Source organism: Hemiscyllium ocellatum, chromosome 17 (genome assembly GCF_020745735.1).
Source record: "Hemiscyllium ocellatum isolate sHemOce1 chromosome 17, sHemOce1.pat.X.cur, whole genome shotgun sequence".
Taxonomy (NCBI): Eukaryota; Metazoa; Chordata; class Chondrichthyes; order Orectolobiformes; family Hemiscylliidae; genus Hemiscyllium; species Hemiscyllium ocellatum.
The window spans coordinates 27,339,013-27,365,648 of NC_083417.1; the positions used below are offsets into that span (position 1 = coordinate 27,339,013).

Consider the following 26,636-nt stretch of genomic DNA (forward strand, 5'->3'; position numbering starts at 1 on the left):
CCATCTCCAACAAGAGGGATTTTAATCATTCCCTCCACATTCAAGAGCAGTAACCTGGCTGTTACCACTGACCAGACATTTAGCTGGACCAGCCACACAAATACAGTGGATACAAGAGACTGAGAGTTGTGCATTTGTAACTCACTTCTGGCTCCCCAGAGCCTACCCAAAACTACAAGGTAAAAGTACACGGTAAAATCGCCACTTGCCTAAAATAGTGCAACTCAAACAACCCACAGAATGCTGGCCACTATTCAAGACAAAGCAACTCTGGTAGACTGGTATCTAATTCATCACCATAAACACTTACTCTATTCCTTAAACATTTACTCAATCTATTAACAACACACATTAGCAGCAGTGTGTGCTAATTCAAGGTGCACTGCAGCAACTCACCAAGGCTTCTGCAACACCACCTTCCAAAGCTATAATCTCTGCCATCTGGAAGAATGAACACAGCAGAGTCATGGAAACACCACCATCTGCAAGTTACCTGCCAAGCCACAGGCAGTCTTGACTAAGAATCATATTGTCACTCCTTCACGATTACTGAGTTAAAAATCTGGACTCCTTTCATAATAGCACTGAGGAGTTGATTAAACCACATGGACTACGCCTGTTCAGGAAGATGGCTCACCACAAACTTTTTAAGTCCAATGAAGGACATGGAATTCATAAGGATCTTATATTTGATGCTCACATCCTCTGTGCAAATTGTTAAAAACCATCATTCTATGTACCATATTTAACATATTCCATGAACAGTGTGGCAAGAAAAATTATTTTAGACTTCTATTTCTTTGTGCATTTAATTATTTTATTGCCAATCAGCTTCAACCTTTCCTAACAAGGTATTTTTCCCCAACAAAATAAAATTGACATTGGATAGCTCAAATACAGATATTTATCCCTCTTACATTACAATACACAACATAACAAAAGCAACTGGTCAGAACCAATCACTATTCAATCAAATGAATAAGTAAAGTGAGTCCTCAGAACAATCAACTGCAGTTTACAAAAGAAATCATGCTTCATCAATAAGAATTTATAACACTTTTTATGGGATATTTTTCATTTAATAAAATAATCATTTGGGGTTTTTTACAATGTAAACATGTATGTTGTTACATTGATTGATTTCAGTACACCATTTAAAAAATTGGTCATATTTTACAAACTTTTCAGTTGGCACTTCATAGATTTTTGCTCTTTTTAGCTTTTCAAAAAAAGGTTTCAAAACTTAGATCAGTGGAAACTTATTCATTGAAGTTGATGAATCAGTTAATTCTTAATATTTGGCTTGTACTCAGATTTCATATCTTGGAGGCTTTGTCTCATCTTATGTTGAATTCTTTACACAACCAATGATCACTATCCAGAAGGACAGAGAAGCAGATACAAGGGAATACCACCACTTCCAAATCCTTCTATTTCCCCCACACCCCTATCCCCAAAGTCATTCAAATCTCAAATTGGAACTATAGTGCAGCTCCTTCACCATCAAATCCCTTGCTCCCAGCATTGTAAGTACAACTGCACCAAATGGACTGCAGCAGTTCAAGAAGGCAACTCTCCACTACCTTCTCAAGGGCAATTAGGGATGCATGCTAATTGGTGGCTCGGTCAGTGAAACCCATATCACACGAACGAATTTTATTTAAAAATTAATTTAAAATATTAGGATTACCTTCCCCATCATTTACCTTCTTACGTTCTTTTTGCTCACGGTGTTTGCGGACTAGTTGGCTTCCTTTTCGGGAGATTATTGCCATATCCGATGTGGCATCTTTCACAGGAATCACTGGCTCAGGCTGTCAGCACAAAAGTTAAACATTAAAAATTGAATAATATACAGCATTATACAATAAAGTCACTTATTTATTTAATGTGCCCAAAATGTCATCCAGTATGCCCCATTCCCTTGTCCTTACCCATAGTCAACATTTGTTTCCCCTTCAAGTACATTATCGATTCCTTTGCAAGTTTTTATTAAATCCATTTCTACCAACATAGGAGGCACTACATTCCAAATTATGATAACATGCGTTCTTAAAGAAATTGACCTCTGGTTCTTTTGCAGATCAGTTTAAATCTTTATCTTCTACTTAACAACCATTTGCTATAGGAAATAGTTTTGATTCCATCAAAATCCTTTTTGATGTTATTTTAAGGGGAGCAACACCAGCTTTGCAATTTGTACATATTGAGTTTCACATTCTCCAGTACCCCTCTGTCATATCTCCTCTACACCGTTCTTAAAGTGAAGTGCCCAGAATTGCATGCATTACTCCAACTGCGGCCAAACCAGCAATATAAAAGGTTTTAACTCATCTCCTCGCTTGCTTTTGTTTATAAACCTGCGGATCTCATTTGCTTTTTAACAGCCTTTTCAACTTGTAGGTACACTCTCAGGCCTCTCCATCCCTGCATCCTCATTAAAACTGTACCATGGCATCTAATATTAGTGTTATTTCCAGTGTATGGTCCAACCAAGAAAAATCAAAACTGATGATCACTTCACAATCTGACATGTTTGACTATTAGTTCATTTCATTTAAAAGCATTCCAAAAAACACTTAGTTTCATGTCAACCTACCTGTTTTGTAAACACAATTCGGCCATCCAAGAATGGTGGAACTAAGTTGTGCACCAATAAATGAACTCGAGTTGCATTGTCCTCTTCAAAATCTTCATCAACTTCCAGACGCTGAACCACACCACTGGTTAGCATTCGATTTGTTTCCCATCGCTCATTATCCTACAAACCAATAATTTGACAAGCATAATCAACTAGTTCTTGAAAGTACTAACAACCAAGAATATTTTCCAAAGCTGAACTGGTAAATGTGCAAATGACATTGTGGAAAATTGTTCAAGTCTACTCTGTACATAAAAAGCAGGACAAATCCAACCCAGACAATTACTGCCCAACCAGTCCACTCTCAATCGTTAGTAAAGTGGTGGAAGGTATGATCAATAGTATTACCTGCTCACTGACACCCCGTTTGGACTCACCAAGGCCACTGAGCTCGGGACCTTATTACATCTTTGGTTCAAACATGGAAAAAAGAGCTGAATTTCAGAGGTAGAGTGAGTATAACAGTCCTTGACATTAAGGCCACATTTAACCGAGTGTGGCATCAAAGAGCTGTAGCAAAACTGGAATCAATGGGAATTGGAGGAAAACTCTCCACTGGTTGGAGTCATAGCTGGCACAGAGGAAGATGATTTTTGGAGGTCTTTTATCTCAGCTCCAGGACATTCCTGCAGGAGCTCATCAGGATAGTGTTCTCGGCCCAACATCTTCAGCTGCTTCATCAATTCCTCAGTGACAAGGTCAGAAGTCACCAATGATTGCAAAACGTGCAGCATCATTTGTGACACCTCAATTACTGAACCAGTCAATGATCAAGTGCAACAGATCTGAAGAATATCCAGGCTTGGGCTAACAAATGGCAAGTAACATTCACATCACACAATGGATAATGACCATCGCCATTTAGAGACAATCTAACCACCACTGCTTGACATTCAATAGTGTTACCATCACTTGAATCACCCACATTCAACAACCTGGGGGTTACCATGGACCAGTAGCTACAACAACAGCACAGAGACAATAAATAACTCACCTCCTGACTGCCCAAAGCCTGCCCAGTCTCTACAAGCACAAGTGAGGAATGTGATGGAATACTCCCCAACTGCCTGGATGGGCGCAGTTGCAACATAAGACACTTGATACCATCTCGGACAAATGAAGCCTGCTTAATTGGCACCATATTCACAAGAAAGTCTCCCTCCACCATTGGCAATCAGTAGCAGGTGTTTACAATCTACAAAATGTGCTGCAGAAATGGACCAAAGATCCTTAAGACAGCAGTTCCAAACTCATGACCAGTTCCATCTAGGAAGACCAGGGCAGCAGACACATAAGACCATCACTACCTGCAAGCTCCCCACCATGCCACTCACCTTGGAAATATATCACTGTTTCTTCAGGTTGCTGGGTCAAAATTCTGGAATTCCCTCCCTATTGAGGTTTATTTTAATGACACATGGACTGCAGCTCACCATCACCATCTCAAGAGTAACTAGCGATGGGCAATAAATGCTGTTCAACCAGCAATGCCCACCTCCCACAAGTGAATAAATGAAATGAGATGGGCACAACTACTATGCTTTTGAAACAAATTGTATCACTACAAGAATCAGGAGCTGAGAAGATTTGGTTAAAAAAAAGGATTCCAAGATCAAACACAGTTCTTCTATCATTGCTAATTCAATAAACTTCAATGATCAAATGTGGTACCTAGCAGATGTTCAGCTGCTCCGTAATTTAATAGTGTTGAACCATTCGTCGTGCAAAATTATCTTAAATTATTAAGGATTTACATTAAACAAAATGTTAAAACAGATGGAAAGTTATCAAGGAAACCATGTGTATCAAATGATACCATTTTGTTTGAATTTAGACCCAGGCTTTGTGTCACTTGAACCAACTCTACAGTTAAGTACCAATTCTTATCATGATTCCTTAGGATTCAAGTTTTACCACTGCATTTGACAGAAAAATGTCTGGTCTGTTTTAAGAGAAATGTTGAACAATAAAGATGCTTCTCAACCTTTCTGTATTTCAGTTTCAGATTTCTATCACAAGAAGTCAGAAGCAATCAATTTGGAATTTTTACAACAAAAATTTGCAGTCATTGAAGTCAACAAAAAGAAATCTCTGAACAACAATGTAAATACAGTATCTATTATTTCTGGACTAGAATTATTTTATATTACTACTGCTATACGTTTCAGACTATTGCAGTACTTTGATTTCTTTTAGCAGGAAAGCCATGGAATGAATATCAAGCTAGTCCTTTCAGTCAGCATTAGTTGGGTCTACTAACCTGGATTGAACTTCTTGAACTTGTACTCGTAAGCAACATAGCAAGTACCCACACATGGTGTACAGTGAACAAAACATACAACACAGAACAGTACAGCACAGTACGAACCCTTGGGCCCTTGACAGTGTGCCAATGACCTTTTATCCTATCTAAGGTCAATCTAACCTACATACCATTCATTTTACTATAATCCATGTGCCAATCCAAGAGTTGCTTAAATATCCCTAACGTGTCTACTACCACCGCTGGCTGTGCACTCCACGCACCCACCATTCCCTGTGTAAAGAACCAATCTCTGACATCTCCCCAAAACCTTCCTCCAATCATCTTAAAATTATGCCCCCTTGTGATAGCCATTTCTGCCCCGGGAAAAAGTCTCTGACTACACATTATCTATTACTCTCATCCTCTTGTACACCTGTATCAAGTCAACTCTCACCCTCCTTCGCTCCAGTAAGAAAAGCCTTAGCTCCCTCAACCTTTTATAAGACATGCCCTCCAGTCCAGGCAGATAAATCTCCTCTGCACTCTCTCCAAAGCTTCCACATACTTCCTAAAATGAGGTGACCAGAACGGAACACAATATTCCAAGTGTGGTCTAACCAGGGCTCTCTGGTGTGGAAACAGGCCCATCGGCCCAACAAGTCCACACCAACCCTCCGAAGAGTAACCCATCCAGACCCATTCCTCTACCCTATTAGTCTATTTTCCCCTGACTAATGCATCTAACCTAAACATCCCTGAACACTATGGGCAATCTAGCCAATTCACCTAACCTGCACATCTTTGATCTGTGGGAGGAAACCAGAACACCCAGAGGAAACCCGTGCAGAGAGCGGGAGAATATGCAAACTCGACACAGTCACCCAAAGCTAGAATCGGACCCGGGTCCCTGGCGCTGTGAGGCAGTAGTGTTAACCAATGAGCCGTGCCATACTGTGCAGCATAACCTCACAGCTCTGAAACTCAATCCCCCTGCTAATGAAGTTAAAAATCACACAACACCAGGTTACAGTCCAAAAGATTTAATTGGAAGCACTAGCTTTCGGAGCGCCGCTCCTTCATCAGGTGGTTGCACTCCAAAAGCTAGTGCTTCCAATTAAACCTGTTGGACTATAACCTAGTGTTATATAATGTTTAACTTTGTACACCCGAGTCCAACACCGGCATCTCCAAATCATGCCTGCTAATGAAAGCCAACACACCATTTGCCTTCTTAACAACTCTATCAACTTGGGGTGGCAATTTTGAGGGATCTATGACATGGACCCAAGATCCCTCTGTTCTTCCACACTGTCAAGAATCCTGCCTTTAACCCTGTATTCTGCATTCAAATTAGACCTTCCAAGATGAATCACTTCACACTTTTCCAGGTTGAACTCCACCTGAGACTTATCAGCCCAGTTCTGCATTCTGTCAATGTCCCGTTGCAACCTACAACAGCCCTCCACAGTATCCACAAGTCCATCAACCTTCATGTCATCAGCAAACTTACAAACCTACCCTTTCACTTCCTCATCCAAGTCACTTAGAAAATCACAAAGAGCAGAGGTCCCAGAACAAATCCCTGCAGAACACCATAGATCACGAAGCACAAGGGCGAATAGTTTCCATCTACCACCACCCTCCACCTTCTATGAGTCAGCCAATTCTGTATCTAGACAGCCAAATCTCTCTGTATTCCATACCTTCTGACTTTCTGAATGAGCCTACCATGGGGAAACTTATGACATACATTGCTAAAATCCATGTATATCACATTCACTGTTCAGCCTTCATCAAAGTGTTTTGCCACATCCTCAAAGAATTCAATGAGGCTTGAGAGGCATGACCTGCCACTCAAAGCCATGCTGATTATCCCTAATCAAACTATGGTTTTCCAATGATAAATCCTGTCTCTCAGAATCCTTGATAATAATTTGCCAGGAAGGGCTTATGCCTGAAAAGTCAATTCTCCTGCTCCTCAGATGCTGCCTGACCAGCTGTGCTTTTCCAGCACCACACTCTCAACTCTGATCTCCAGTATCTGCAGTCCTCACTTTCTCAACATTTGCCACCCTCCAATCACCTGGTACTACAGTGGACAGCGAGGATGCAATGATACAGCAATCTCTTCCCTCACTTCCTGCAGAAACTGTGGGTATCTCCTGTCTGGCCCAGGGGACTTATCTGACCTTATGTTTTTCAAACTTTTCAGCACATCCTCCTTCTTAATATCAGCCTGTCCTAGCATATCAGTCTGTTTCACGCTGTCCTCACAATTGACAAGGTCCCTTTCGATAGTGAATACTGAAGCAAATTATTCATTAAGGACCTCTCCTACTGCCTCCAACTCCAGGCACAAGTTCCCTCCACTATCCCTGATCAGCCTCCTGATCACTATCCTCACTCTGGCCATCCTCTTGTTCCTCACATAACTGTAGAATGCTTTAGGATTTTCCTTTCTCCTATCCGCTAAAGCTTTTTCATGCCCCCTTCTAGTTCTCCTAAGTTCATTCTTCAGTTCCTCCCTGGTTACCTTGTAACCCTCTACAGCCCTGACTTATCCTTGACTCCTTAAGTTTAAGTAAACTTCCTTCTTCCTCTTGATCAGATGTTCTACATCCCTTGTCATCCAGGTTTCCTTCACCCTATTAGCCTTTCCTTACCTCAGTGGGACAAACCTATCCAGTACTATCAGCAAGTCTCCCTAAACAACCTCCACATTTCTTTCAAGCATTTTCCTGAGAATATCTATTCCCAATTTAGCCACCCAGTTCCTGCCTAATAGCATTTTAATTCCTCCTCCCACAATTAAATACTTTCCCATACTGCCTGGTCAGGGAGTTGTGTTCCCTAGCACCAAAATGCTCTCCCATTGAGCAATCTGGCCCTGGCCTGGTTCATTGCCAAGCAACAAATCCAATATGGCCTCCCCTCTAGTCAGCCTACCTACATATTGAGTCAGGAATCCTTCCTGGACAAACCTAACAAAAACTGCTCCATCCAAACTATTTGAACTAAGGAGGTTCCAAAATCTTCCACCTAATTTGTTCCTCTGTGTCTCTGTTGCTACTGGGGAATCTGTAGAAAACTCCCAATCAAGTGACTGCTCCTTTCCCGTTTCTGAATTGCACCCATACTGACGCTGCAGACAAACCCTCCTCGACAACCTTCCTTTCTTCAGCTGTGATACTATCCCCGATTAGCAATGCCACTCCTCCACCTATTTTACCTCCCCTCCTATTCCTTTCGAAACACCTAAACCCTGTAACATCCAACTACTATTCCTGCCTTTGTGATATCCAAGTCTCCGGAAGGGCCACACCATCATAGTTCCAAATGAAAATATTTTTTAAAAATTAAGATTATTTTCAGAATGAAACATGACACCAAACAGTTGCCACAAATCAGTGCTTCTATTAACACGGTAAAAACAATGACTGCAGATGCTGGAAACCAGATTCTGGATTAGTGGTGCTGGAAGAGCACAGCAGTTCAGGCAGCATCCAAGGAGCAGCGAAATCGACGTTTCGGGCAAAAGCCCTTCATCAGGAATAAAGGCAGTGAGCCTGAAACGTGGAGAGATAAGCTAGAGGAGGGTGGGAGTGGGGAGAAAGTAGCATAGAGTGCAATAGGTGAATGGGGGAGGGGATGAAGGTGATAGGTCAGGGAGGTAGGGCAGAGGAAATGACCTGGGAGTTGCAGTGGGAGAGGGACTCCCTGAGGTTCTTGTAGAGAAAGGAGGAAAACTTCTTCAAGGCAGACATCCTTTTAAGAGGATTCGCAGTAGGGTTAAAATCAACAAGGTAAAAACAATGATTGCAGATGCTGGAAAACAGATTCTGGATTAGTGGTGCTGGAAGAGCACAGCAGTTCAGGCAACATCCAAGGAGCAGCGAAATACTCCAAGCTAACTATGTCCACAAGCCATTTCCCTGATTTAAGGCTTACACACCATACAAGGCAGGCTCTTAGCATTAACAGCATCATACAGAGGAACTCTACCAATTCTAAGCAGCAATATTCAACAGCACCACAATGAGACAAACACTAGAGTGCTATGACAAGGAACAACTGCTAGCGAAAGTAGAAGATGCATTGCCAAGAATTTCTTCAAATTTTATAATGAACATGTGAATGAGCACAGTCTATTTTCTGTCACCATGAAAGTATAGGTAGAGGAGTCGTGGGCAAAATCAGGCCATGTTTCTTCATTAGGACCTTCAACGCTCTTTCAGCCATCATTGCAGCAAGTATCAAATTGGGAATACCACCACCTCCAAGAAATGCAGCAAGTTCAATCACATTTGCAAATACAGGTATTTTGCTATTGTTTCTTCACTGGCACCAAGTCAAAATCCTGGAACTCTCAAAGTAACAGCATTGTGGGAATACCTTCACTAGATAGATTTACTACTATCAGAGAATCTACTAGTCCCTTCACCAGTGTAGTGAGGATGGGCTATATATCCTGACCATTTTAGCTTCAATCACATTCAATTTTTTTTTTGTTTTAACTTCCTTCTGAATGTCACAGCACCATTGTAGAAATCAAAAAATTGACAAGTTTCCCTAATTCTAGGCCTTGCAAATAATTGAGGGCATCTTGTCTCACTCTGACTCCTCCATCACTGTCTTGTCTGGGTTCAGATACTAGAAAATGAAGCCTAGATATTCAGCACTTAAATTTCCCAAAAGATTAATGCAACCAGTTAACTCCCAAGCATTATGAAATCTAGAAGTTGATTTTATTCCAAAACAATAATATTAAGGAATTAAACAAATATTGCCCTATTCAAAGAAAAAGACTACAGTACTTTATTTGGGGTTTAGTTCAGTAAGAAAAAGAGCTATTTTGCCCTGAGAAAATGACTAGTACCAGACAAAACACTTGTTTATGAAAAATAAATTATCCTTTGAGAACTATCACTAATTGACTGACAAACACAACTTCAACTATAAAGTTGACCTGAGATATAGCAAGTAAGTAATGCATGAAGTCCCCTTAAAATTCAACTCAGGTTTTCTTTCGACATTTACGTAATTTTGCATATCCTGAAATTGCTGTTGAATATGTTTAACCTAACTTGTTACCTTCTGGAATGCTTTCTTCAAATTCAGAGGCTGAAGAAAAAAAAAATCTCATATACCTCATTAATTTGTCTCTTCTGAGCAGAAATCCTCTTCTGTGTCTGTTTCTGCAGCAGTTGCTCCCGTTTCTTTACATATTCCTCTGAAGTATATGCCAGAGGATTGTGAAAGTCATCATGTCCTTCATCCATCATGTACCAATCTCGGTCTGCTTGCTATAAGATACAAAGGAAACAAGTTACAACAAATAAAGTTATGACAACTTTTCAGGAACATCATTTTCAATTTTACCCGTTGCAAATCATTGGCATCTTTGACAGTCACCAGGCACCCTAAGGTAGTTGAAAGTCAAATACATTTGAAGTGTAGTTACATTTGCAATGTAGGAAATTCTTAATTTGTTCTTTCAAGGCATGTGGTTGTCACTGGCTGGGCTAGCATGGATTGCCTACCGCAATGAAGCTCAAGAAGATTGTCCAAACTGGGTAAATAAAGTCAAAGAGTTAAATGCATGGCTCAAAGATAACTGTGAATGGAATGCATTCAGTTTGTGGCGCACTAGTTCAAGTATAGGGGTAGAAGGAAACTACTCAGTGAGATGAAATGTACTTGAACTATGCTGGGACAAGTGTCCTGGCAAATCAAACAACTAGGGAAAGCTTTTAAAAGAAACAAAAAATAATAAAAAGAGAAATAATAAACTTTGAGAGGAAACTTACAAGTCATATTCAGATGGACAGCAAGAGCTTCTTTAAATAGATGAAAAGAAAGAGAGAAAGAGAGAGACCTTTAGTGAGGCCGGGGAAATTATGATGGGGAACCTGAAAAATGCAGAGGAGTTGATTAAGTACTTTGCACCAGACCTTGTAAAAAGCAACAACAGAATTCTAAACTTACTATCTAATCACGAGGAAAAGGAAGGGGAGGAAATAAATACAACAAATACCACTAGAGAAAAAGTGCAAGGAAAACAAATGGGAATAAAGATCAAGAATCCGCTGGACCTAAATGAATCCTAATATATTAAAAGTAGTTACAGAGGAAGTCGACAAGCTGGTAGTAATCTTCCAAGAATTGTTAGATTCTGGAAAACTTGCCAAGAATTAGATTAGATTACCTACGGTGTGGAAACAGGCCCTTCGGCCCAACAAGTCCACATCGATCCGCCGAAGCGCAATCCACCATACCCCTACACTTACCCCTTCACCTAACACTTCGGGCAATTTAGCATGGACATCTTTGGACTGTGGGAGGAAACCAGAGCACCCGGAGGAAACCCATGCAGACACGAGGAGCATGTGCAGACTCCACACAGTCAGTCGTCTGAGGCGGAAATTGAACCCGGGTCTCTGGCGCTGTGAGGCAGCAGTGCTAACCACTGTGCCACCCACCAAAGAAAATGCCAATGTAATATCTTTATTTAAAATAGGGTGGAGCAAAAACCAAAAACAGGTTAACTATAGATCTTTCGTTGGAAAATTGTTGAAATCAATTATAAATGATGTAATAGCAGAGAATTAAGAAATTCATAAATGTCAAGTAGAGTCAGCTTCATCAAGAGGAAACCGTGCCTGACAAATGTATTATAACTTTTGAGAAGATAACAAGTATTATAGATGAAGGGAAAGCAGAAGATATAAAATATTTGGATTTTCAGGAGGTATTTGATAAGATAGCAAACATTAGGCTGCTGAACAAGAGTCCTTGGTGTTGGAGGTAATCATACTAGGATGATTAAAGGTTGGGGAATTAATAGAAGACAGAGTTGGAATAAGTGAGACCAAGAGACCATGGAATGCAGCTTCATAGTTCCTTGAAAGTAGAGTTGCAGGTAGATAGGATAGTGAAGGCAGTGTTTGTTTGTCTTCCTTTATTGGCCAGAGCATTGAGTACAGGAGTTGGGAGGTCATGTTGCAGCTGTACAGGACGTTAGTTCGGCCACTTTTGGAAGATTGCATGCAATTTTGGTCTCCTTCCTATCAGAAGGATGTTGTGAAACTTGAAACGGTTCAGCAAAGATTTACAAGAATGTTGCCAGGGTTGGAGGATTTGAGCTCTAGGGAGAGGCTGAATAGGCTGGGGCGGTGTTCTCTGGAGCGTTAGAGTCTGAGGTGCGACTTATAGAGGTTTATAAAATCATGAGGAGCAGGGATAGAATAAATAGACAAGGTCTTTTCCCTGGAGTGGGAGAATTCAGAACTAGAGGGCATAGGTTTAGGGTGAAAGGGGAAAGATATTAAAGGGACCTAAGGGGCAATGTTTTCATGCAGAGGATGCTGTGTGTACGGAATGAGCTGCCAGAGGAAGTGGTGGAGTCTGGTACAATTACAGCATTTAAAAAGCATCTGAGGGTACATGAATAAGGATAACGTTGACACAAACCTGTACTCCACCATCATTCACAGATGAGTGTTCCAGAGTTTGTTTCATATATGGACAAGATACTTCCACAACAAGGAAGCTTAACAGAACAAAAACAAAGCACACTTCAAAAGCATTTATTCATCTACAAACATGTATGCAGCTCATTTAAAAATGATTTGCTGATTAATATTTTAGGCTTGGCAATTAAACTAGGGTGAATTCAGATCAACAATATGGAGAGTGTAAAACTTGCCAACTCATCAATTCACCCTGCCTTACATGCAGTGAAAGCCCTCTTCATCTAGCTGCTTCCACTGGCTTAAGCAGATGACTTAAACTAGCAGCTTGGCACATTACTGATGGAGTGCCATGCTGTCTTTCAGCTAAGACTTTAAACTTACATCTCAATATTTGCTCAAGTGGATATAAAAGATTCCAAAAAAAAACCCAAAGGATTAAGGATGCTGGAAATCAGAAACAAAATCAGAAATTGCTGGGAAAGCTCAGTTAGTCTGACAGCATCTGTGAAGAAAAGCCAAGTTAACGTTTTAGTCCAGTGACTCTTCTTCAGAACAGTTATAAAAGATTCTAACATGGTGTGATGCCTGAGTGCTTTAGTCAACATTATCTCTGCAAGCATTAATAACTTTACAAACTAAATTATGAAACATATGTGAGTGCTTCGCAACATTTCAGAGATCTGATAATATTCCGAATGAGAAGCAATTTATAGCATATGTATGCATCTTTTCCATCATTCAGAAGACTTGATGAACAATGAATCCTGTAGTTAAATAAAAGTGGTCATGGACAGTATCCAATCAAAAATTAAAAGGATAGAAAGCACACAATGTTTTGTTTTTAGGAACTGTCAGCGAATTACGAAAAAGCTAATAAAAAGCTGGAAAAATTGGTTATGAAAGTAAATTGGCCAAAAATATAAAATCAAACAGCAAGAGCATCTCAGAGTATATAAATAAAAAGAGTAGCTAAAGTGAGTGTGGGACCCTTGGAGGATGCACCTGGGGAACTGATAATGGACACATGGAAATGGCAGATAATTGAAACCAATATTTTGCAACAGTCTTTGTACTGGAGGATACTATAAACATTCCAAAGATAACAGATAAGCAAGATGATAATGGAAGGAAAGGTCACGTAACAGCCACGGAGTCATTTATTTCATCGCAAATGGCCCATTCTTAATTGCCCTTGAACTGAGTAGCTTGCCAAATAGTTCAGTTCAGAGTCGATCACCAATCCTTAACACTTAGGAATTTTACAACTAATTGGTCTGAAATTAGACTTGTTGCGAGGACCTGATGGCCTGTATCCAAAATTTTTAAAGGAAGTGGTTGCAGAGATAGTGGAGGTATTGGTCTAAATACTCCAGAAATCACTGAATTCTGAAAGATTTCCAGTGAATTGGAAAGCTGCTAATTTAATACTCCTGTTCAAGAAGGGAAGAAGCCAGAAAACAGGAAACTATAGGCAAGTTAGCCAAGCATTTATGGTTAATAATGTAATAAGCCCAACAAAGTTGTAGCAGGACATTTAGGTAACCTTAATGTAGTCAAACAGAGTTGATGTGAATTAACACAATTTTGTGAAAAGGAAATCATGTTTGACAAGTTTGCTACAGTTCTTCTTGCATGGTATGACAAGCAGAGTCGATAAAGATGTAACATATTTGTAGCAAATTGGATTTTCAGAAACCATGCGAAAAGGTGCTACATGAAACACTGCACAAGATAGGAACTTATGTTATTTTAGGTAATGTATTAGAAAGGATTGAGGATTGGTTAACCTTCAGGAGAGAGAGAGTCAGCATTATCATGTCTTTTTTCAGTTGGAAAGCTGCAACTAGTACAGTACCATGACGATCCATCCTCAGGCCTCAATTAATATCTATATTAATGAACTGGTGGGGGTAGAGTGTAGTGGATCCAATTTTTTTGGTGACACAAAAATAGCTGGGAGAACATGTTGTGTCAAGTACATAAGAAATCTGCAAGGGGATAAAGCTAAATTGAGTGAATGGACAAAAACATTATACAGTTTAGTGTAGCAAAATGTAAGTTCATACACTTTAGTAGACTACTATTTAAATGAAGAGAGACTCCAAAAAATGCAGCACAATGGGATCTGGCCACTCTTGTGCATGAAACCCAAAAGGTTTGCTTGCAGGTACAGTGAGTTATCAAGACAAATGAAATTTTGGCCTCTATCCCCTTGGGGGCTGGAGATTAAAAATAGGGAAGTCTTGTTACAACTATACAGAGTACTGGTGAGGCTGCACCTGGAATATTATGTTCAGATTTTGTCCCCATATTTAAGAAAGGATGTTGTGGCATTAGAGGCATTTCAAAAGAAATTCGCCAGACTAATCCCTGGGTTGACTTATCAAGCAGGCTAAATAAGTTAGATCTTCATTGTTCAGAAGAATAAGAGGTTATCATATGGAAACATGCAAGATTCTGCAGGGTCTTGACAGTCAAGAAGTTTCCATTAATGAGAGAATCTCGAACTAGGGGCCATAGCTCCAGAGGATATTCATTTAAAACTGAGATACATAGGAATTTGTTCAGTCAGACAGTAGTAAGAATTCTCTACCCAGAGTTGTGAATCATTAGATTGTTGAAAGTATTGAAACAGGAGGTAGATAGAGTTTTGAAGAAGCAAGTTAATGACCATGAAGAGAAAAGGAACTTGAGGCTGGAGGCAGATCAGCTGTGATCTTATTGAATGGCACGGCAGGCCTGAGGGGCTCAGTGGCCAACTCCTGCCCCTAACTCTTCTGTTCTTGCTCTCCATTAGACAGAAGTAGAAATTGAAATGCCAGTAATTTCTTTTTAAAAGGATGATGCATTATAGACATTTTTCATCTGATAAACAAAATTGTTAAACTATTTCTCTAACAGTGATTTAAAATTTAGGGTAATGACTCACCCTTTGATCTTCCTCCCATTGCTGTTGCTCCTCTTCATTCTCAAAATAAATGCCATCTTTACCTTCCTCCTTCTTACCTGAATATGTTGGAAATGGTTACATTTTAATCTAGCACAGCAAAATAGTATTGTAAGTATACAGTGATCCATTACTTCAGCATTAAAGAAGCATATTGCAAGTTTTAGATTTTAATTTTGCATTGAAAATACCAAAGTATCTTTTATATATTCTTTCCACCAAATTCACATAATTTTATAAGCAAAATACCACATGCTGATTCATTTTATGCACATTTGATCCTTTTAATGCTTCAGAATACTAAATCCATTACATTTCTAAACTGTTTACCATGCTAAAATTTCCATCCACCTCCCATGAAAGATGAAAGTGCAGCCTCCAGAATGACAGTGGAGTTGTGAGTCTCTATGTTTTAAAGTCACTTTCAATCAAGACAGAGATACAACTAAAATGCTGGCATTTTTAAAAATATATATTTCAACAGGAGGAAACATTTCAGGACAAAACATGTACCTTTGCCTTTTGAAAGACGCGGCGTCGCCCCCAAATGCCTTCTGTCATCAGCCCACTCATTGTATTTGTACGATGGTGTTGGCAGAGGTGTATCCTCTTCATAATGATTCCTTCTAGATCTGAACAAAGCAAACTCCTATTTAAAATACAAGGCATGATGTTGACTTAATTCTCAGAACAAGGCACAAAACTGTTTGGTTTGGTCATAAACCTTAATTGTCAAAGAGAAACATGATTCGCCAGTTTTCATATCTCAAGATCAAAGAGACTACAATTCATTGCCATATTTTCATTGAGGAACTTCTCATATGTAAATTTCTAACTATATCAATACATCATTATCCAGGACAATAACTACAGCATTAACAACTAAACAGTTGCTTATGATTCTTCCTTAAATTTCATATTGGATGTGAGTGTTCCTTCGATGGCAGGATGCATTGTGTAGATTTACCAAATGGAAAAATATTCTTGCTAAGTGCTTGAACCAGAATTAAATATATCAAAACTTGTATGGAACATATTGAGAATAAAGGGCTGCAGCAATGCTCAAAGATTATCAATGAACACTGAACTGTTCAAAACAGAGAGCAACTTGTTTTGCTTTATATTTCTTTTTTTTAAAACCAACATTCTCCCATTCCTTCTTTAGGATTCCACTGCAATTCCACATTCACTTTGCACAGTATTCCTGAGTCTGCCTGATATGATCTTTAACAATCAGGAATATTGTTTCAAAGACAGCGAAAGCAGCTGCCTATAGACTACCTTGTATCAACTGACTAAACAGATTGGAGTACAGACTCAGGACCTATCTGGTTTATGTGCCTCAGTTGGTTATTCAAACACGATGAGAACATGCTTTAAATTGATTCATTAAACTAGTGAGCTATCTAAATTTCTGGCTTTTGAAAAATTATCTTCTGCTCCATTATTTCAGTCGATAATAATTGAGTACTGGATGTGCCAGATTTTTTGGCAACAATATAAACTTTAGCAATAGCATTTTTAAATGCAACATTTCTCTCCAAGATAGTTGGAAATTGTACTCTTCTGTGTATCTATTTTTAAAGAGCATCTGTATTTGCTCTTCCACATTTATTTTTCACCTACCTTTCTTTATCACGCCTCTCAGTGTCACGAGCTGAACTGCGGTAACTTCTTTCACTTTTATCTGAATCCCTTTGTGAGGGAGTAGGAGATGGAGACTCCCACTGAGATCGATGAGTATACTGACTTGCAATTCCACTGTCATCATCATCCCAGCTAGATCGAGAAGGAGTAAGAGCATCTATAAAACAAGGTGATTTCAATGTGATACAAAACAAATGAAAATATGGCTCGAGTCTTTTCATAGCTCTCCAGTGAAATGAACACTTGCTCATGCTACATACTTTTCTATTTGAAAGGGCTTGGTGCAAAGAATTTGTTCTTGGTTTTGGCCCAGACTACCAGGATACAAACATAGCATGTAGTGTCAGGTGATAAGTAACAGAACAGGCAGTTGGCTAGGACAAAAGATAGTCATCAGAATGGATGATTTTGGGGTCCCACAGACATCAACGTTGGGAGCATCACTTTTTCACAAATTGTTAATAATTCAAATCTTTAACACAAAACACAATTTCTAAATTTGCAAGTAATATAAAATTTCATGGGAATGGAGAGAATAGTCAGTACTGAAGAGGACTGCAATCAGTTCATAAATCTGCAAAAAGGCAATATAATTGGCTGATGAATTTCAACACCTTTGCATTTTGTAAAGACAGGGTTTGATTAGAAGTAGTCAGCATGGCTTTGTGTGTGGGAGATCATGTCTCACAAATTTGTTAGAGCTCTTTGATTAAGTGACCAGGAAAGTTGATAAGGGCAGAACAGTAGACAGTCTATATGGAATTCAGTATGGCCTTTGATAAAGTTCCAAAAGGTAGGCTGCTCTGGAAAGTCAGATCACATGGAATCCAAGGGGAGCTGGCAAAATGGATAAATATTTGGCTTGATGGTAGGACGCAGAAGGTAATAGTGGAAGAATGTTTGTCGGACTGGAGGCCTGTGACTAGTGGTGTGCCTCAGGGTCTGTGCTGAGCCTATTGCCGTTTGTTATCTATATCAATGGTTTGGATGAGAATATTCAAGGCACGATTAGTAAGTTTGCAGATGTCACTAATATAGGCATTTTGGACAGTGAGGAAGATTTTCAGAAACTGCAACAGGATCTTGATCAGCTGGGGATGTGGGCCGAGAAATGGCAAGTGGAGTTTAATATAGATAAGTGTGAGGTTTTACATTTTTGAAAGTCAAATCAAGGTAGGAGTTTCATGGTGAATGGTAGGGCCTTATGGAGTGTAGTGGAACAGAGGGACCATGGAGTTCAGGTGCATGGTTTTCTGAAAGTGGAGTCACAGATAGGCAAGGCAATGAACAAGGCTTTTGGCACACTGGCCTTCATCAATCAGGGCACTGAGTACAGAAGTTAGGAAGTTATGTTGTAGTTGTACAGGACTTTGGTGAAGCCACACTTGGATATTGTGTTCAGTTTTGGTCACTTTGCTATAGGAAGGATGTTATTAAACTGGAAAGAATGCAAAAGTAATTTACAAGGATGTTGCCAGGACTCAATGGCCTGAGTTATAGGGAGAGGTTCAACAAACTACAACTTTTTTCTTTTAAGCGTAGGAGACTGAGGGGGGGATCTTATAGAAGCTTATAAAATCATGAGAAGCATGGATGGAGTGAATTCACTCAGTCTTTTTCGCAGGGTGGGGGAATCAAGAACTAGAAGGCATCAGTTTAAGGTTAGATGGGAAAGAATATAAGGGAACCTGAGGGGAAACTTTTTTTTTTACAGAGTTTGATACACATATGGAATGAGCTGCCAGCAGAAGTCATTGAGGCGGATAGATTAATAATATTTAAAAGGCATTTGGACAAACACATGGATAGGAAAGGTTGAGAAGGACATGGGCCAATTGCAGGGAAATGGGGTTAGCATGGACGGAGATTTTGGTTGGCATGGAGAAGTTTGGGCTGAAGGGTCTGTCTCCGTGCTGTCGGACTCTATGACTCCCTAACAACAGTAAGGTCAAATATTACAATCTGGAACTAGAAATAGACAAATGTGTAAAAGCAATATAGTTAATGAGGTCAAAAAAAAATAAGCAAACCAGATGCTGGAGCTATTTTCTACAGGAACAGAACTGAAAAGCTGAGAAGGGATACAATGCACTTATAGAGCAATTCTGTTATCACATTATAAAATGTATACCGAGACCAGACAGTGGATGCAAAAAAAAAGTCAATAAGAAGATGACGAAAAAAATGGATCTTTTATCTCTTGAAAAGTAAAGGTTGAGAGATGATCTAATAGAGGTCTTTAAAACTGTGAAAGCTTTTGTTAATTAAGACTGAGGGTCAGATTTAGTGTTTAACAGCAAACTGTCAACATTTGCCATCATTACTCCTTCAAAATTAAGTACAGGTTCAGGATGCTGGGCATAAGCAGATAAATGCAAAAATCTGAGGTTGTAGCCTGTCACTGGAACGCCTTTGAATTCCAACTGCACCCACCCCCAAGTGCCACCAGAGCCAGCAATGCTGAAATCATTGAGAATGTCAACTTTACCAATCGCACTTCCTCATTCAAAATCCCATAAAAAGTTACACCTTGTTCAATCAAATATAACTGTGCTTTTAACTGCAATTAATAAAATTTAACAACAAAAGAACTGGGCCTGTGAAACTAATTTTACAATTGCATAATGCTGTAAAATGATCAAGTAGATTTTTTTAAAATGATTCTTTGTTTAACAATAGCATATGTATTCATGTAAAAGTAAACCCTTTTAGGGTTAAATGTATGGGGTCGACTATTACATGGATGCTACTTTTGAGGGACTGAAAGTCATGCTACGGACCAAAATGCCATATCGTTAGCAGAAGTCCAATCGACCTCAAAATGAATTAAGAAAAAAAACAAGAAATGACAGCAAGCTGAGCTACACACATAGGGAGGTTGTCATCTGACTTTGATTTGATGCGTCTTAAACTTTCGCACCAAATTGGTGAAAATTGTACATCAAAACACATAATAGCACAAAAGAAAATTCATTTCATCAATGTAACACTTATGTACAGAATAATACCTTGACTCACAAATGTTGATCTGTTTGTCCGTGAAGAACTAGGGTTGACTTTTACATGAGATATATGGAAATGTCTAGATTTTTTGGTCCCGATAGGTGTTTACTTTTACAAGACTGACGTTTACTAGAATATATACAGTAATTAAACATATTTCAAGCACTTTATCTTGTATCTTCATTTCTCATGTCAATGTTACAACCTTAAACTTTCACAACAGCTTTGTCTCGAAAGGGAGGACTGCAGATGCTGGCAATCAGAGTCGAGAGTGTGGTGCTGGAAAAGCACAGCAGGTCAGGATTCATCCAAGGAGCAGGTGAATCAATGTTTCAGTTGGGATAATGTAGGGGGAGGGGAAATGAGGAAGCTGTTGAAATGCACATTTATCCCATGTGGTTGCAGGGTCCCAAAGTGGAATATGAGGCGTCCCTCCTCCAGGCATTGGGTAATAATGGTTTGGTGGTGGAGGCGGAGAAGGAGGGGGAGTTGAAGTGTTCAGCAACGGGGCGCTGGGGTTGGTGGGTGCGGATGTCCCAGAGATGTTCTCTGAAACGATCTGCAAGAAGATGTCCTGTCTCCCCGATGTAAAGGAGACCACATCAGGTGCAACGGATGCAGTGGATGACATTGGTAGAGGTGCAAGTGAATTTCTGATGGACATGGAAGGATCCCTTGGGGCCTTGATTGGAGATGTGGATGCAAGTTTTGCACTTCCTGCGGTGGCAGGAAAAGGTGTCAGGAATGGGGTGCGGGCTGACAGGGGGTGTGAATCTGACGAGGGAGTCGCGGAGGGAATGGTCTTTTCAGAATGCTAATATGGATGGGGAGGAAAATATATCTCTGGTGGTAGGGTCTGTTTGGATGGTGCGGAAATGGTGGAGGATGATGTGCTGTATGCAGAGGTTATGGGTGGAAGATGAGGACCAGGGGGCTTCTGTCCTTGGTGCATTGGGAGGGGTGGTGTTCAAGGGCGGTGGTGCATGAAGTGGAGGAGATGCAGAAGGGATTGTCAATCACCTGGGAAAGGAAGTTATGATCGTGGAAGGAGGAGGGCATCTGGAACTTTCTGAGGTGGAATTAGTCATCCTGGGAATAGATGCGGCGAAGGCAGAGGATTAGGAATAAGGGATCACATTTTTACAGGAGGTAGGTCTAGAGGTGGTGTCGTCTAGGTAGCTCTGGGAGACGGTGGGCTTGTCGTATATGTCTGTGGCTAGTCAGTCGCCAGAGACAGTGATGGAGAGGTCCAGGAAGGGGTAGGAGGTTGCCAAGATGGTCCCACACACCCCATTCACCTGGACATGCTGTGCTGTGGATGGGAGATCCCTGAAGGTGATAAGATTGTGAGTGGTCTGGGAGATGACGGTTTGGAGGTGAGGTCATGATCAAGGGGGGTCAGTAGTAGGTGGTGTCTGTGAGTTGCACCTTGCTTCAGCAGTAGAGGTCAGTGCGGCACACTACTACTGCACTCCCCTTGTCTGCACAGTTGAGGTTGGGGTTGGAGTGGAGGGCTGTGCGTTGTGAGGGCAAGAGGTTGGAGTGAGTGAGGCAGTTGGACAGGTTGAGGTGGTTAATGTCACAGCGGCAGTTTGAAATGACGGGGTCAAGGGCGGGCAACAGGCCAGCATGGGGTGTCCAGGTGTTTGGGCTGCATTGAAGGTGGGAGAAGGGGCCCTCGGTGGATGGACGGGTGTCTTCGTTAAAAAAAAGTAGGCATGGAGGCTGAGTCAGCAGAAGAAATGTTCAAGGTTGCAGCATGTGTCAAACTCATTAATCTGGAACCGTAGAGAGCTAAAGATGAGGTCTTTACTGAGGACTAAACGTTCGTCCTTAGTGAGGGGGAGGTCTGGGGAAATGGTGAAGACACGGCAGGGATGGGAGCTAGGACCTGGAGTGGGGTTGGAGTTCGAGGTGGGGGCGGAGACAGTTGCTAGAGTGTGAGTGGTTATAGGGTCTGTAGTGATGTCACCAACGGAAGTGATGCTCAAAAAGTAGTGCTTATGGGTGTGTTAACAGGGGCAAAAGTGGCATCATGGGCAGCAAGGGCAATGTTACTGAAGGGTACTCGGCTGCTGACGACAGTGGCGGCAGAAGTGACGTCAACGATACATCCTTCCAGTGGGACGCAAGTGACATTCAAGGTAGGTATCACGTCTGTGCTGGTGAATCTAGCCATGCCAGAGGATCCTGCGGCGGTAGTCCTGTCTGTAGTCGCGCAGGTGGTTGGGTGGACAGCAATCTCAGAAGTGGTGTAGTCAAGATACCATCCCTTTACACATCGATCCATCACGACGAAGGCCTCCAAGCCCTCCTTTCTTACTCTCACACTGTCCCAACCAATACCCTTCCACCGATATACTCATCTGCCTGGCTGAACTGGTCCTCACCCTCAACAACTTCTCCTTCCAATTCTTCCACTTCCTGCAAACCAAAGGGGCATTCAAGGGCACCCACATGGGATTCAGGTTTGCATGCCTGTTTGTCAGATATGTGGAACACTCCATCTTCTGCAGTTACACTGGCACTATCCCCCACCTGGTTCCTCCACTACATCAGCGCCGCCTCGTGCTCCCACGAGGAGGTTGAACATTTCATCAACTTTACCAACACCTTCCACCCAACCTCAAATTCACCTGGACCATCTCGGCAACCTCCCTCCCCTTCCTGGACCTTTCCATCACTGTCTCTGGCAACTGACTAACCACAGACATATACTACAAGCCCACCGTCTCCCACAGCTTCTACACTACACTTCCTCCACCCTACCTCCTGTAAAAACGCCATCCCTTATTCCCAATTCCTCCACCTCCACCGTTTATATCCCTAGGAAGACCAATTCCATCTCACAAAGTCCCAGGTGGCTTCCTTCTTCCACGATCACAACTTCCCTTCCCACGTGGTTGACGATGCCCTCCAGCCTATCTCCTCCACTTCACACACCACTGCCCTTGAACCCCACCCCTCCCAACGCAACAAGGACAGAAAACCCTGGTCCTCAACTTCCACACCACCAACCACCGCATACAACGCATCATCCTTCACCACGTCCGCACCCTCCAAACAGACCCCACCACCAGAGGTATATTTCTCTCCCCACCCCTATCAGCGTTCCGAAAAGACCATTCCCTCCGCGACTCTCTCATCAGATCCACACACCCACCAGCCCACTCCCATTCCTGGCACCTTTCCCTGCTACCGCAGGAAGTGCAAAACCTGCACCCACACCATTCCCCTCACCTCCAACTAAGGCCCCAATGGATCCTTCCACATCCGTCAAAAATTCACTTGTACCTCTACCAATGCCATCCACTGCATCTGATGCACCCGGTGTGGTCTCCTCTACATCGGGGAGACAAGACATCTTCTTGCGGATCGTTTCAGAGAACATCCCTGGGACATCCGTACCCACCAACTCCACTGCTCTATGGCTGAACACTTCAACTCCCCCTCCCACTCCATCAAGGACATCAATGTCCTGGGCCGCCTCCACCGCCAAACCATTACCACCCAACACCTGGAGGAGGAATGCCTCATATTCCGCCTTGGGACTCTGTAACCACATTGGATAAAGGTGCATTTCAACAGCTTCCTCATTTCCCCTCCCCCTACATTATCCCAGTCCCAGACCTCCAGCTCGGCACCGCCGTCCTGACCCATGCTCCCTCTGACTATCACCTTTTCCCTCACTTTCATCGACCTATCACTTTCCCACCTACCTCCCCCAATCCCATGCCCTCCCCATTTATCTGTCAACCCCGACCCACAAGCCTCATTCCAGATGAAGGGCTATTATCTGAAACGTCGATTCTCCTATTCCTTGGATGCTACCTGACCTGCTATGCATTTCCAGCACCACACTCTCAACACTGTTCTTGCAAGGTACAGCATTTCAACGCTAATAGTTTCTATTATTGTGTAAAGGTGAAAGTATTTTAATATGATTCGTTGCTTGAATAGCCTGTCTTGACAGTGTGATGTCTGAGAAGCACAGCAGGTCAGGCAGCAACTGAGGACGAGAATTGACATTTCAAAACTTTGATTCTCCTGCTCCTCAGATGCTGCCTGACCTGCTGTGCTTTTCCAGCACCACATTCTCAAGTCTGATTTCCAGATCTGCAGTCCTCACTTTCTTCTGCTTGATAGCCTGAATATATGACTATTGCTCCATCCTACGAATGCTCAGTAACGCATGCTACAATTAGCTACATACCATTGCGTGGCAATAGAGATTAAACTCTCATCCAAGCCAGAGGGAACAACCTATTCATATCCAACCTGTAATGCCTTGCATGAATTTAACCAGTTTCAACGAGACCACTTCTCAATCTTTTAAACTTTAGGGAATACAGACCGAGTTTTCTCAAAGAATATCCTGCCATCCCAAGTATGAACCTTCTGAACCTCCACAGAACTCTCTCGACAGCAACTATATCCTCCCTTCGATAAGGAGACAATAACTGTGCACAATAGTCCAGGTGAGGTATTATCAAGACTCTGCATAACTTAGATTATGATTTGGAGATGTCGGTGTTGGACTGGGGTGTACAAAGTTAAAAGTCACACAACACCAGGTTATAGTCCAACAGGTTTAATTGGAAGCACACTAGCTTTCGGAGCGACGTTCCTTCATTAGGTGATAGATTACTTAGAATAGATTACTTGCAGTGTGGAAACAAGCCCTTCAGCCCAACAAGTCCACACCAACCCCCCGAAGAACAACCCCCCCAGACCCATTCCCCTACATTTCCCCCTTCACCTAACACTATGGGCAATTTAGCATGGCCAATTCACCTAACCTGCACATCTTTGGACTGTGGGAGGAAACTGGGGCATCCGGAGGAAACCCACGCAGACACAGGGAGAACATGCAAATTCCACACAGACAGTTGCCCGAGGTGGGAATTGAACCCGGGTCTCTGGTGCTGTGAGGCAGCAGTGCTAACCACTGTGCTGCCATAACTATAATAAGACATCTTTATTTCCTAACTTAAATCTCCTTGAAATGAAAGCCAACATGCTGTTTGCCTACCTACTTGCTAAAGGCACTTGCATGATCATTTTTATCAGCTCATGGACAAAGATACCCAAATCCCTTTGGACACAAGCTTCTAAACTTGGCATCACTTGTCAAACATTTTATCTTTTGAATTTTTCTACCAAAGTGAATAGTTTCACACTGATTTGCATTATATTCCACCTGTTCATTCAATCAGCCTGCCCAAGTCTCACAGTCATAGAGATGTTCAGCACAGGAATAAACCCTTCTGTCCAACTTATCCATGTTGATCAGATATTCTAAATTAATCTAGCACCATTTGCCAGCATTCCTATAAACTTTTCCTATTCATGCACCCATCTAGATATCATTTAAATGTTTAAATCCTTTACCACCTCCTCTCGCAGCTCATTCCATACACAATTCTCTGCGTGAAAAAGTTGCCTTTTAGGTCCCTTTCATATCTTTCTCCTCTCACCTTAAACCTAACTTCATGAAGTATCCAACCTTTTTTATGTGAACTTACGCTCTTTCACAGTTTGGTATCATCAGCCAATTTGTAAAATCATAATTGGTCCTCATATCTAAATTTACTTACATAAATTGTACTTACCCTGTCATACCCCTCTAGTAACAATGTACTTTTCTGAGAATGATCTGCTTATTCTTATTCTCTGCTTTCTGTCTATTAACCAATTCTCAATCCATGCTAATAAAAGCAGCCATCAATAATCAATAAAAATCCAGTGAGGTCAAACCTGTACTTGCTTCGCCAGCAGATATAATCAAAATTTAATACATTTAATGAAGCAAAAAGTACTGTGGAAACTGGAAATCTGAAACAAAACAAATTGGGGAAATTCAGCAGGACTGGCCGTATCGCGAGAAAGAAAGCAAAGTTAATATTACAAAGAGTTACTGAACTTGCAATGTTAACTCTGCTTTCTCTCCACAGATGCTGCGTTTCTCTAGCAATTTCTGTTTTTGTTTCAATCATTCAGTACAGAAAACTAACTTGCATTTACCTTTTAATCTGTGCTTAGGTGTGCTTGGTTCATCTTTTCTGTTGCTTCTACTTCGATCTGAGCAATTGTCTCTGTACCCTCTTTCACTGCGCTCTGATCTGTCTCTGTCCTTGTTCCTAGAGGAACTGGACTTACTCCACTCTCGATCATCTAGGAAGAACAAACAGATTAGCTGCACTGGAAGAAGCAAATTAATTTGCTGTATCTTGCTCTACAACTAAGATAGAAGCGAATTTTTTTTAGTTAGGTGGCTAGGAGGCAGTGAGGACTGCAAATGCTGGAGATCAGTGTCAAGAGCGTACTGCTGAAAAAGCACAGCAGGTCAGACAACATCTGAGGAGCAGGAGAATTGACGTTTCAGGCATAAGCTCTTATAATCAAACAGGGTCATATTCCATACCTTTTAAACTGTTCTTATTAAGGAACCTTCTGAAATTGACCTTTTTTAAACTGCACACTGATAGATTATGAAGATGACCAGAGAGTCACTGGACTCTCGTGTGTGGATTCAGAAATTGCTGCATTTGTCCCGTCAAGACAAAATACACAGTCCAGACTGGGGATGTCAATTTCCATCTCCCGAACTAATCTAAAAGGTATTTACTAACTTGAATACATGTTTTTGAAACCAAAATAATAATAATAATCTCAAACACC

The 26,636-nt window shown here is 41.3% G+C and overlaps 1 protein-coding gene across 2 annotated transcripts in view; it reads right to left on the reverse strand.

The window, feature by feature from the left end:
• Window positions 1-26,636, reverse strand: part of dhx38 (DEAH (Asp-Glu-Ala-His) box polypeptide 38) — a 126,253-nt gene that overhangs the window by 89,996 nt on the left and 9,621 nt on the right. For both annotated transcript variants that reach the window (XM_060838008.1, XM_060838009.1), the window contains exons 4-10: window positions 25,980-26,129; window positions 16,932-17,109; window positions 15,819-15,937; window positions 15,288-15,364; window positions 10,034-10,189; window positions 2,600-2,761; window positions 1,707-1,814 (exon numbers count right to left, since the gene is read on the reverse strand). In XM_060838008.1, coding sequence (XP_060693991.1) covers window positions 1,707-1,814; window positions 2,600-2,761; window positions 10,034-10,189; window positions 15,288-15,364; window positions 15,819-15,937; window positions 16,932-17,109; window positions 25,980-26,129 — 950 coding nt within the window. The remainder of the gene's footprint in view (window positions 1-1,706; window positions 1,815-2,599; window positions 2,762-10,033; window positions 10,190-15,287; window positions 15,365-15,818; window positions 15,938-16,931; window positions 17,110-25,979; window positions 26,130-26,636) is intronic.